The sequence below is a fragment of the Aulostomus chinensis genome, chromosome 21, assembly GCF_037954235.1.
Source record: "Aulostomus chinensis isolate RoL2024-O1b breed Wild chromosome 21, RoL_Achi_v1.0, whole genome shotgun sequence".
Classification (NCBI taxonomy): Eukaryota; Metazoa; Chordata; class Actinopteri; order Syngnathiformes; family Aulostomidae; genus Aulostomus; species Aulostomus chinensis.
This window is the reverse complement of record NC_141340.1, coordinates 7,922,581-7,936,428: the sequence shown is the minus strand read 5'-3', so window position 1 is coordinate 7,936,428 and position 13,848 is coordinate 7,922,581. Positions and strand designations below refer to the sequence as shown.

The window sequence follows — 13,848 nt, the reverse complement described above, 5'->3', positions numbered from 1 at the left end:
GTTTCTGTTTATCTAATTTGGTAAAATACTGTTTGTTTTTCAATTTTTTTAATGCTACTTTAATTTTGAATGTTTAAGTTGTGGAATACGCATTTCTGTTTGTCAGTAATTTGTAAACATTTTTAATCATGACCAAGCGAGTGGATTACATCGTGATTGACATACTCTACACAATAATCCCATCATGACTTTTTCACCAAATCATTCTTCACTCGAAAAATTAATATCTGGGTGTTTTATTGCTCAGTTTTGGCTTATTGTCATTTTTTTAGTGCTCCCTTTTTTTAAAAAAAAAACAAAACTTATTATTTAGTAATTATTATTTAGTAAATTTAGCAAACAAATCAAATTAATTTACCTGCAGAGATTAATTTAAGTGGATCTGTTTATTTGTTTCAATTAAAAAAAAAAAAAAAAAAAGGTTGTCTGTGCTTACTGAGCATTTTGCGTTGTGGGAAGTTGTAGGTTACTGTAGGTTCTGCCAAAAGAAAGTTAAGATAGGGCGATGCAATCAGCGACTTCACCACAAGATGTCACTAGATCGTGAACACTCGTCCTTTAGCCTCTTGTTGGTGAGGAGACCAGCTTAACCAAATCCCGCCATTTGACACTATCTGTTCATGTTGCCCCACTGGCAGAAATATTTGTGGTGTTCAAGTAATGAAGATTCTGGTCATTATCATCCAGTTACTATGTAACGCCTTCAGCAACACGGCTCATCCACATTTAGAGGTTCCACTCCGCTCCTAACATCCATCTCCAAACACAAAAGCACAAACAAGCTACAGAGTCTTTGGAGAAACTGGAGCAGTTTGCCTCTGCAAATAAAAGTCATCTAGATTTGTTGTTGAACACTGACTGAGTTGACATACTTCTCTTTGCCTCAAGGCAACACAATTTACTTGTCTTGTCGTGTCTTGCAGTCCTTCGCCAAGAAATGCTCCCTATGTGCCAGCTGTCTATTTATGATCAATGTATAGCAGCAATTGCAGGTTTTTTTTTATGTGTTTTTTTTGGTGTGAAAAAGCTTACATGCTGATGGGAAACATACTGTAGAGGAGGTAGATATAATCACCATAACAACATAAATAAATACAGCTGCAGGAATTTTTTTCTCCATATCACTTTCAGTTCTGCTCCCAAACGTGCATGCGCTGCAGAATATGTACATTCTGTCACATTCTTACAAGAAAATTTGAGTTATGAGGCAAAAAAAAGCTAAAAAAAAAAATAATAAGGCACACCGTTGGTTCGTTAGCATCTAATAAGGCCTATTAGGCTCCTTGTGGGTGAGTCTTATATTATTTTATTAACTCTCTAAGGAGTGTGGGGGTACTCAAGACCAGTCTTGGATCTTTATTTTTTTATTTTTTTTAAAAGGTCTTGGTCTTAAACCTAGTGGACTAGAGATTTTATGTCAAGACCACAACTGTGGCAATACTGGAAGTGTATGATTTGATTGGATACATATAAAAATAATCCTCTGCTCCAGAGACAACCAATGACTTGACGAGTTACTTCTGAACGCAGCTAGGATCTTTACTGTCAATAAGTGCCCCCCCTCCACACACACCCCTCCCTCCCCCTCACCCCTACTCACACGTCACTAGAGGAAGCTGGGAGGAAGACGTTTGCTAATTCGTCCGTAATTACATTCAGATACAAAAATCATTATGATTTCATACACAAAAATGAAAAAAAAAACAAAAAACACAACAACAAAAGTCTCAGTCTCACCCGGTCTGGTCTTGGTTTTGAACTATTTGAAGTGCTGGTCTTGTCACAGTCTCACCCGGTCTGGTCTTTGTTTTGAACTATTTGAAGTGCTGGTCTTGTCTCAGTCTCACCCGGTCTGGTCTTGGTTTTGAACTATTTGAAGTGCTGGTCTTGTCACAGTCTCACCCGGTCTGGTCTTTGTTTTGAACTATTTGAAGTGCTGGTCTTGTCTCAGTCTCACCCGGTCTGGTCTTGGTTTTGAACTATTTGAAGTGCTGGTCTTGTCACAGTCTAACCCGGTCTGGTCTTGGTTTTGAACTATTTGAAGTGCTGGTCTTGTCACAGTCTCACCCGGTCTGGTCTTGGTTTTGAACTATTTGAAGTGCTGGTCTTGTCACAGTCTCACCCGGTCTGGTCTTGGTTTTGAACTATTTGAAGTGCTGGTCTTGTCACAGTCTCACCCGGTCTGGTCTTGGTTTTGAAGTATTTGAAGTGCTGGTCTTGTCTCAGTCTCACCCGGTCTGGTCTTGGTTTTGAACTATTTGAAGTGCTGGTCTTGTCACAGTCTCACCCGGTCTGGTCTTGGTTTTGACCTATTTGAAGTGCTGGTCTTGTCTCAGTCTCACCCGGTCTGGTCTTGGTTTTGACCTATTTGAAGTGCTGGTCTTGTCACAGTCTCACCCGGTCTTGATCTCAATCTTGATCTTGGTCTCGACCTCTTATCGCATTGGTCTCGTCTCAGTCCACACCAGTCGGTCATTACTTGGTCCCGGTTTAGATGGTCTTGCCTTCAACACAACCTCATGGTCCTGTAGACCTGAAACCACCCTTGGGTCAACTGAACCTTGTGTTATGGATCATCGTCCCATAGATTCACCTCCATTCTTCCCTGTAGGGACGGGGACTCTGCCCTCAAAGGTCTTATTGACTCGTCTCCAAACATAATGACAGTGACATCGGCCTCATCCCTCCAGCTGAGGCCTGTATAGGTGCTGTCTGGGATATTGTAACCAAGCACTTTTGTTGCGTTGGAGCAGTAATGACTTTTTTTTTTTTTACTAGCAGCTCTAAAGTTTTTTGTTCAAAAGCATTCTTTATTGAGCATCTTAAAACAGTCCCACCACTACATTTTGCAGATAAGCCCCTGCATTTCAGCTGAGGTTTTTCTTGAGCATCCCCACTGATTTTCCTGTAATTTTGGTTGAAATCTATGTTTTTCTGACAGTTTTTTGTTGTCAACAGAACCCCCAATTTTCCACTTCTTTACCAGAGTTTGAAAACTATTGATGGGCATTTTTAACATCTTCTTTATACAGTTTTCCTGAATTATAAAGTTCACTTCCCCCCCCCCCCCCCCCTCCACATTTCTTTTTCTTTCCTCACGGCACACACACATTTACAGGTGTGGAAACTTTCCCCTCCGTAGCCACGTGTGTGTTAATCATCTCGCCACACGTGGGTGATTTCAGTGGTTTGATTCAAAAAGGTAACACACAATTACATAATGATCAGTGGCTTCACATGACCTGCTGTAAAAATAGATTTTTTTGGTCCTCTCAACTTAAAATGATATCAAGTTAAATAAGCAACCATGGCTTTCAAATGGATCAAATACAAATAAAAACAACCAGTAAATTAAGTATATCTGGGGTAAAATTGGGTAAATAAGTAATTGTAGGTTTACAATGGAGTAAATTTTTGGAAGAGTAAATTGAGTAAAATTCTTCCTGATTAGGGTAAATTATATAAATATACATTAAGTAAAGTAAATGTGGGTTAAAAATGGTACATGAAGTAAATCTGGGTTAATAATGGAGTAAATTCAGTAAACATGGCTTTAAAATTGAATAAATACAAGTTTTAGACGGTTAATTAAGCAAAAATATGTAAAGTTAACGGAGTTTATGAATTAAATATCTTACAGAGAAGGTAAATAAAGTAAATATGATTTTAAAATGGGGTCAATATAAGTTAAAAAAAGGTAAATGAGGTAGCTATCGTTAAATAATTGAACAAATTCAGTGACTTGGCTTGCCCGTGAAAGAATGACGGGATTTGCTTGACACTTGACGGTTAAAATTTAAGACTTCCACCCAAGTGAATTAATCTCATCCCTGCTATCACGTTCTTTACATGTATATCCCTCCGAGCATGTCAACACTCTTTCACTCTGATCAAGAAATGCCACAAAGCTACTGAAAATGAAAAGAAAGTAAACTTTAAAAAATATATGCACAAAGTTTGAGCCAGCCTCAAGTGTTCGCCCTTAAGGCCTTTACATCAGTGAGATTTAATGCTGCCTCATCCTGCTCAGCACTCGTATCACAGGGTGTGCATCATCAATCACGTTTACGAGCCAGAACCTTGGCTACGACACAAGGGAGCCACAATTTATAAACTCCCAGTTTATTTTCAGTCTTTATTTTCAGCATATATTTGCAGATTATGGCCTAAAAAAAAAGGCAATTTAAAATACAATTCATGCACTACGGTACACAACTGAAAAGTGAAATATGCAGGATATCACACAACCGACTTGAGAGATATCCGGTTTATGTTGAAAACAATGACTCTGCAAATGACTCAGCAAAATAAAGGGGAATTTCAAAGTGTAAAATGGTGTTCTAAGTGCTATAAACAGGCTACAGGAGGGACACAGTTCCATTGGAACATGCTAAAAAACTGAAGGAAGAATGTGATTCTCTGTGATTGAATTGGATCGATGTGACAACAATTAACCACAAGCATCAGCTCAAGGTCAGTAGGTCTTGAACCCGCCCGATCGTGGATTCAAACTTTCTCAAACTCTCACCATCTAAACAAAGTAACAATTCATGGAAGGAAAGTCAGTTCTTGGAGGGAATGGCAAATTCCATTCTGGTTAAGATGCAGCAAAAAAAGTAGCAGCTTAAGATAGCGACACTGGTGATTTCAAGCATTGGAAATTTCTACGCTTGAATTTAGGCATAAATTTAGCATGTTGTTGAAGCCGCATCACATGCAGATGGTCCAGTACTGGCAGAGGTAGCTCACTCATGAGGGATCATGGGTTCATAGGGTAAGTTAAGACAGCTAGCAGGATCATATCGTACATTTGAAACACTGTTTTATTTCAAGTTATAGCTCAGCAGTTTGGAAAACACACATTTTCTTTCAAGCTGAGATTAAGATAAAGTAGCTTAGCATAAAGCCTGGGCGCTAGCTGCTTGTTAAGATATAATAACACCACACCGCCTCTACACCTTTTTTTTTAATATATATATGTGTTTTTCTATTTCAGTGAATGTTTAAGGTATGTGTTAAACTTTAAAGGTAGTGCGGAGCATTCCCAAGAGCTGCAACTTCCCCTCTAACTACAATCTTTATGCTAAGCTAACTGCTAACCGTCTTGTTTCCACTCTCATGTACATAGTGGTTTTATTAGTTTGTTTGTGGTGAAAAAAAAATAGGTACAGTAAAATCTGATGTGTTGTAGATGGTTTAGTGGTCTTTGGCCAGCTAATTTAGTTCCCCCAAAAGCAAGTAAAATCAAACATTCTCTTGAGAAAAAGCTCATTCTTTTATCTTTAATTTCGATTTAATCTTAAACTCAGTTCTAGAGGAATCTCCTCTCTTATTTCTATCAACTGTGTAGGATTCTAGCACCTTTACCCAGTTACTGTTTTCTTGATAATCATATTTGGGTACCTGACTAAAAATTCATGCAACATTAATGACGGATATGATTAGAAAATCCGGAAACAACAGTCGATTGTGTGTACTTTCACTCACTCCCACACAGAAACAGAAAAACCAACAAACACCCACCCACACACACACACACACACACACACGTTTGCCTGCAGGCCAAAGGGGGAGGTGGAGACATATTGATTTCTCTGTCGACTCACTGAGAGGAAACCCTGAGGGAGGCCTTGCATCCGCTTGCAGCCCTCAACCCAGTGAATTAACCACATTTATGCTTTGGGTCAGAACGCGCTCTCACTCACACACACACACACACACACACACACACACACACGCACGCACTACATTCAATTGGAAGAACAATCTAGTTGTAAGATGTCTGGCTTGAAGGAATTTTATGCCACATTTGCAGTCTTTGCTTTGAAAACCTCGTCTGAAGAATCAAGCCAAACTAGCAGGAAATTGTGAGTAATGCATTGGCTAACCAGATCGGTATTTGGGGAGCACAGACCCCCGTGGGAGATTATCCACACATAAACCCTACACAATAATGGATTTCATCATGTTAATGCCCGAATGTTTTCATATCAACACTTTGTGATACATTTGTGAAAATGCAATGAATGTTACAGAAAGCAGAACAAAAAATAAAGGTGTGGATGTGCCCATAGATGTATTCCTTGGCTGATTCTCCGACCCCCTCCATCAAAAAAATCCACAGTTTTTGCATAATCCTGCTGACAGACATACAAACTTCAACAATAAAACCACAACCTTCTTGGTGAAGGTAACACATGTCGGACTTTACAATCTGATTTCATGTTGGCCTTAAAAGATTTGGTTTTCATTTTAATTTGATAAGAGGATGAGCCAGTCACCTCTGATGTCTCTCTGTAAGACCAGCTCAAACCCCAGGAACCAGGAAACAATAACAATGCCCCGGGCTACACCCCAGAAGAAAAACACACCAGACCAAACAAAGGGATTTACAACACACACTCGCGCACGCACGCACGCACACACACGCACACACACACACACACACACACACACACGAGTAGTCCCACAACCAAAGCTCTTTCTTCTTGCTCAGTGGCCCGATTATTGTCTGTTTCTGTTTGAGGGATGAGTCACGTCCACTGGTTTCTGAAACACAGACCCCCAGGTCCATGAACGCACCATTAACTCACCTACTCTCACGCCTCTAATGACTCACCAGACTTTTCCTCAGTAACGAGGGATTTATTGACAAGACGAGGGGGGCAAAGGTGAGTTATCTCCCACAGCCAAGAAACACCTGAACCCTTTGATACAGAGATTTCCATATTAAAACAACCCACAAACAACTTTGATCATGTACAGTAGAGAAAAAAAAATAAAAAATACTCCCACCCCCAAAAAAACCCTACAATAATGTTGTACCAGTATTTGATTTTAGATTGCAGAAGGAGGGACATGAAACATAACAGTATCGAGTGTGTTGCTGTCTCCCTTTCACACAAAAATATCAGTCAGGATTACATCAACTTTTGATACCTGTTTTGAAGCATTAGAAAATTCAAAAATACACAATTCTGCTTGCTTGAGATGGTTTTTGCCATAAAAAAGAAGAACAAATGATAACAATGTGGGAGACGAACTTGTCATTAGGAAGTTTTTAGTTCTGAAAGTAATTCCTCAAGACTTCTTTCCATTACTTTTTGCCAACAAGTAGCCAAGATGACTTCTTCTTCTTCTCCGTCACAGCCATACGTAAACCTACCGCTATCCTCTGATGAAAAAGCACTGCACAGCCCACTGTATTCACTCCACACCAGTTGATGGAAGCGAGTCTACTTTGCATTTCCTTTATTTTTGCAGGACTTCCAAATATTGCTTAAAAAATGTTCTTGACTGCAGGATCAACAACAGAACTATGCACGCCCCCCCACCCCCATTTTGAACAGGAAGTTCGAGGAATTGTGACTTGCTTCCTTCTGGCGTTAAGAAGAAAGCATCTATATGATGTAACACATGGAGACTGCGTGTTACAACCACTTGCTACTGTTCAAGATGATGTTTCGTGTTTAGCTTGGACTCTCCTCCCTCTTACCATTTAATCAGTGGCAGCTGAAGTTCTTTTCAGAAGACTTACAGCCGTAAAGGTGTGAACTGATTTGATTTGCTCAATCTGAATGGGAACTTGGGGGCTTTAATTTGTTAGCTACATAAAAAAAGGACAGTTTGAATAATACACTCTGGAACTCTCTGGAATAACTTGGGACTAAACAGACTGATACGACATGTAATATGTAACAAACCGAGCGTTCGATTTCTGCAGCAGATCATTCAAAGGTTATTTAAAGAGATTTTAAGAGGATTTTGAACTAAATCTGTGTTTTTGTACTCTTAATAATTCTTGTAGTCTTGTCAAAGAAGACGCAGGAAGCTGCAATAAATGTAATCCTAACTCTTGGCTTCAATGTCAAAGAGAGGGGTGATCACATCCCAATCCTAAAACTCATTCCATTACACTAAGCTGATTTAAAAAAAAAAAAAAAAAAAAAAAAAAGGTCAGTCAGTGATGCAGAACGCGGCTAGATTGACAGCGAGTGCAAACAGAAACACTGCGATGTCTTCATAAACACTTGACAACATGTTGAAGCAACTCTGTTAATACTGGCATGGTAACAAATCCTTGTTATCAGGCGAACAACAACAACAGCACCGCCATCACACAAGTGCTACCTCCATCTCACTTTCCTTTACTGACTCACCATCTCAATCACCAAAAGGTGGGGTCATCCAAGACGTTGGGCTATGACTTTATCTCAAGAACATCTAGAGAACAAATCCCTGCATGATGGGGCACAGTATCAACAAACCCGTTTTATTATACCGCAGCTGTAATACTTTCAGCTGACACGACCAGAACAGAATTTAAGAGGTTTGGAGATAACAATGATCGAAAATGGGGCACAAAAATGGGTTATTATCAGCAAAAGTCATTCCAGACTGCTTATCTGACAGTTTTTTTTCCTAACTTTTCTCAGTTGGTCATGAACAGCTGTCTATGCTGGTGCTCATGAGCTAGGATCTCAATGATGGAAAGTCAAGAAAAAGCCTGAAAGTCAAACTGTTTAGAGGAGATATGACACACTCTTTCTCTTACAGAGGGAAAAGGTGATGGAGAGCGGATACTTCTGCTTAGCATCATCAACATTCGTGCAGGAATTCCAGATTCATCTCCAAGAGATGGTTTGTCAATGAATTTCACATTTCAATTTTGAGATTTTACCACTGACAAACACATGGCGCTGATCAGAGAATCTCTTTGGCAGAGGAAGTCGAGTCATTTCTCAAAAAACACAACAACTCTTCCCAGTACAAACTTGGTTAAATACGTCTGAAATACACTGGAAATATACAGCTTCACATCAGCAGAGGGGTTTTTAAATCGGACAAAATTATCAGTTTGTGCTGCACGACGAGTGACGACAAAAGAGACATGCTGCGGGAAAATACAAAAAATATATATAATAATATAAATAATGTATTTCATGCTCTACGGTATCTTACAGGGGTTAATGTTGGACACATTTAGGTATGTTTGGTGTGTAACTGATGTGAATGAGAGCTGATAATTTGTCAATAAAATTCATAAAGATCTTGGAATGAAGTGCTGGTAATATGAGTCTGTTTTTGAGGAGCTGTGGGATGTCACAGTTTGAAAAGGGAGAGCTGAACTTGAATCTGTTCTTGACACACTACTTATACTTCCTCTGGACAGAAAATGTGAAATGTGTCCATTCTGCTCTTTTGGGGTGGGGGGGTGGGGGGCTGCCACTTTAAGGCTGAAATTGGGCCCTTTGGCGAGCAGCAGTCAACTCTGAAGCTTTCACACAGTGGAAATGTCACCTGTCACACACGTTTATTGTCTGTCAGCACTGTGTATATCAGCTCTGTATGACCCTGTGGGCCTGTACTTCAGCTGCCATCACACCCTGTGAAACTGGCATTACCTTCAGAGATTCACGCACAGTCTTGTTTATGCACAACAAGCCATACGTTGATGTGGAGAATGATTATATTTGGTGGTGGCCTTGAATTCTAAATAATTATGCAGTGCATAGCTTTCTGCAACCCAAAGTCCCAAAGTGACACGTCGTGTAAAAGTAAAGTGTTATATCAAAGGAATGTGGAATCATTCAACTGTGTGTCTAGTTTCTGGAGGGAGTCTCAAATGTAATGGACTGCTGGAGAAGTGGGTTTTCTATGTAGGTTGTAAGTTACTGTCTATAACAAGAAGTGAACAGGCTGTCTCCACAAGAGAGATAGGGATGTGGGGAAGTGAAAGGCTGAGAATACACACAGTTCATTTATTCTTTTTGATGATCGTTACATGAATGTGTGTTCGGGGCGGGAGTGGCGTCCTTCAATAAGTCCTGTCAAAACACAAATGAGAGGGGAAGAAAAAGGAATGAAAGCCGCGGAGGGACGCGAGAGTTGGAGGGGAAGTGAGACAAAGAAAAGCGATAAGCGAAGGAGGACACGTGAAGACAAAAGCTGGATTGTGTAAGAAAAGGTTATGTTAAATCAAAAATTTAACATTACATTAAAAAAAAATGTAAAAGTTTTTGAGGTTTCATTTAGAATCAACTGACCCTCACAAAGAGACACAGTCCCTTTTATTTGTATGAAGAGGAGGCTGAAAGTCACACAGGCAAGAACATCTGGTTTCCAGTACAAACCTGCCCCCCTTATAACCCACAACCTGTCTTTACTGTGGGGAGGGATTCTCACACACACGCACGCACGCACGCGCACACACACGCACGCACGCACACACACACACACACACACACACACACACACACACACACACACACACAACTCGAGACCTGTTGATTTCCCAGCATGCCCTGCTCACATTCCTGACCTCCTTCTGTCACTCTCTTACTTAATTCAGACTACATCTACATCTACCCCACACTTAAACCCACCTGCACCCCCCCACCCTCAACTCCAAACTGCCTTTGAGAACACGCTGAACAGTCAAGAACATTTCAAGAGTGACTGACAGGAAATATTTCCATCGATGTTGAAAAGACAAAGTTGTTGTGTCAATCAGACTCTTAACAACAGTTAAGGGTTCAAACGCACAGTTGAAGGTGAGCTGGAGTTCGTTTAGGCTGTTCATCGGACTTCTATCATCCCGTTGTGCGTGAACGGGGAAGAATCGATCTATTGATGGGTGTACGCCCACTTCAAGGGCGTCCCTGAAGAACACCGGACTCAAATTCAAAGACCATAAAAGTTTTCGCCTGCCATGATGATGCCCACCCTTGACTGTTTGCTGCTTGTCCTCCAGGTTAAAAACCTCTTCGAGTCCTACAGAACATGTGCTGCCAGGCCAGTTTAAGTCAGACTGAAGAGCATAAACGCCAGGAAATTTGATTTAATTTGTGATATGTTAGTCCGACTTTGAAAAGCCAAGTTCAAATCAGACCAACATACCTTTTTCTAACATCTTGTACGGAGTCAAACTCTTTCTCCTGCACTATCATTCAAAGTGTGAGATTACTATGACCTGACAAAAACCATGAAAGCTGACGCCCTGCAGAGTTGGGAATCTGGTGAGAGGGCCAAAAGGGAATGATAAGACCACTTTCCTCAAAACCTCCTGGCCCCACCATTTCTTAATCTGCACCCCGCAGAGACACAAGCAGTGGGATAGAAACAGTGATCCCACAGGCATTCCTCATCCAAACCTTCCTAGAACTATGAAATATTTCCTCCAGCATGAAAGTGCCTAGGGGTCATGTTTAATTTCTCGACAGCGGGTTCCTACCAAAGCAGGGCCTGAAAATAGATGCTTGATAAATGCATCCTTTCCCACAGGGAAGATTGAAGATACCAGATAGGTGGGCCTAATCCAAACACAACACAACATAAAAAGATAGAATTACACAAAACACAGAAAAAGCCTAATCCCCTAAATAGTAAACTGACCGACAAATAGAGGTGCAAAGATGCACAAAACAAACGTCAAAGATGAGTATAAGGGAGGCAATGTAATGTAAACTGAAGTCCAAAACAAATCTATGCAAGAATTTAATCTCACAGATTATTTAAAATGTACAAAGCAAGATTATTAGAAACAAACTGGCATTGAGATTAGGATTTTTGGTTCCTTACTTACTGTGCACAGAGCCTTGCTGCTGACTCGAGGCTTTAGGTGGGCTGATTCTGCTCTTAGGAGGGTTTGACTCCATATTCTGGACCCTCTCACCTGAGGCCTGGGTCTCAATCTGGGTCTCGTTCTGTACTTTGTCCCGTGGTGCAGTGGCTGTTAAAGATTTCTGTCTGGTCGAGATGCTGTCATTACCTGCCCTCATCAGCTTTTCCCCCACACTCACCACCCGGGCTCGGCTGGCCACAGCGGCCGTGCCAGGGCATTCCTTCCTGGGGGAAGGCAGCTTGGATCCAGCCCCGGCTGAGGGGGGCCGGGCAAGCCTGGAGGCTTTTGACATCCTGTAGATCAACGGATCAGTAAAGCTCTTTCTCAGCCAGTGTGACTGCAGCTGTGTCCTGTGGGTGAGCCAGGGTTTCTCAGCTCTCAGTGACTCGATGACTCTTCAGCTCCAGCGTGTTGTGACTGGTGCAGGTAGGGCTGAGAGGCCAGAGGAAGGGAGGGAGGGCACTTTTGGGAAGCCGAGCTGTAGGTGAGGGGGGTGGGGGATTAATAGCTCCTTGGAAGGTGCTCTCTTCTCCTGGGGGGGCCTCCTGGGGTCACACTCCTAAGCAAACTCAAGTGTGAGTGTGCGTGCAAGCAAGTTGGTCAATTGTGTGGATAAACCTGTGGAGTGACAGGACGTGCTGTGACAAACGCTAACAGAAACTCAGGTCTCCAGTGTCAGCGCATTCCGGCTTTTTAATCCCCTCTCTACCTCTTCCGTATCCCTCTTTTCCTTCCTTCACTTAATGTGATTGTCAACTTGTCTCTCCTACCTCATGCCTAATAATTTTCCCATGTAAGTGTCCTCTTGTGCCTCCTCTTTTTATTCGCTTTGGTTCACTCGTTCCATTTTGCTCATGCTCAGCGGGTAACCATTCCAGCGCTCCACAAGAGATTTTAAGACTGCAACAGAAAAAAAAAATAATAAAGAGCACAGGGGTGAAAGAGAAACTGCCGGCAAAGGAACCTCCTTCCTCTTCTTCTTCTTCAGGTGCAGCTGCTCAAGCTGTTCCAGATGTGTACGCAACGCTTCGTGTCATCAGCCGACCGCTCAGAGCGACACTTTGGTTCATTCATCCCGTCCTGTTCACCCTCTCGTCTTTCCTCTCTCCCATCATCTTGTCCTCTCCCTCCGTCTCTTGTCCCTCCAGTTTGCACTCACATGTTACAGGCAGGAATGCACACATGCACATTAACAACACACTGAGCCCTTCACTCACTGGTGGAATTTACAGAGAATTAAAAAGCGCAAAGCAGGAGAGTTCGCCTGTGTGTGTTTGTGTGTGTGTTTGTGTGTGTGTGGTGTGTGTGTGAGTGGGTGTATGCAAGAGACACACAGTGGAGCTGTTCTGATCTGCTGCACCAAAAAACATCAGCTGTGACAAGAAAAAAAAAGGGAGGGAGAGCAGAAGTTGCTGAGAGAAACAGCAAAGAAGGAGAGATCAGGCATTTCTCTTCTTCCTGTCCTGAAAAAAAACCCAACAACAACACACAACACTCATCTCCTTTCATGAGACAAAAGCATTCCTATTCCTCCTTTGACAAATTGCTTGGAACAAATTCCTGACCCAAGCACAATTACTCTACGCCGCACAGTGATCATCGCAAAACATGAATCGATGTTGGTGGGGTAGACGCAGCAAAGGCAAAACAACTCTCAACCCTTAGGGAATTTTTTTCTTTTTTTTTTGTTTTAGACAGAAATAAAAACCAGAGAAGAAGTCTGTTTATGGATGCAGATGCTGTAAACTTGTCAAATACATAAACTCTGAAGGCAGGTCACCACATGAGAGGTCAGAGCTTGTGTGTAATACACTGCAGCATGAGGAATAAGCATTTGATGTATTGCACAGGGACATCATTGCGTGCTCACTGACTCAACGCCAGAAAATGGATTATAGATAGCAAAAGGATCAACTGCGTCCATGCAACATGTTACAAAAGAGCAAAAATCCGCACGACCTGGACTACTGGCTTAGTTTTACCGTTCATCTGAGATTCAGAAAACTGAGATGTACAGAAAAAAAGTGTCCCATTAGGTGTTTTTTTTCCCCCTGCATGACTGAAAACAGAAGTTTATATAAGGATTTAGAAGTAATCTAAAAGAAAAAAAAATCACATCATGTGCGCACTATCTCAGCACCATCTATCCTCCCATTCTGCTTCAGCCCCCTGAAAATGACAACAAACATCTCTGATTGTATAGATATGAAATATTAATCATATTG

At 41.4% G+C, this 13,848-nt stretch overlaps 1 protein-coding gene across 9 annotated transcripts in view; it reads right to left on the bottom strand.

Moving 5' to 3' along the window:
* The window catches only part of kiaa1217 (KIAA1217 ortholog), a 110,177-nt gene that overhangs the window by 76,650 nt on the left and 19,679 nt on the right, over nt 1-13,848 (bottom strand). For 5 of the 9 annotated variants that reach the window (XM_086190771.1, XM_086190772.1, XM_086190774.1 and 2 more), the window contains exon 1: nt 11,585-12,875. The exons of 1 other annotated variant lie outside the window; for it this stretch is intronic. In XM_086190771.1, the coding sequence (XP_086046897.1) occupies nt 11,585-11,915 (331 nt within the window). In that variant the 5' untranslated portion in view covers nt 11,916-12,875. Of the gene's footprint in view, nt 1-11,584; nt 12,878-13,848 lie in introns of those variants that run through there. 3 more of the 9 variants (XM_086190777.1, XM_086190780.1, XM_086190781.1) reach the window with 3 other exon arrangements.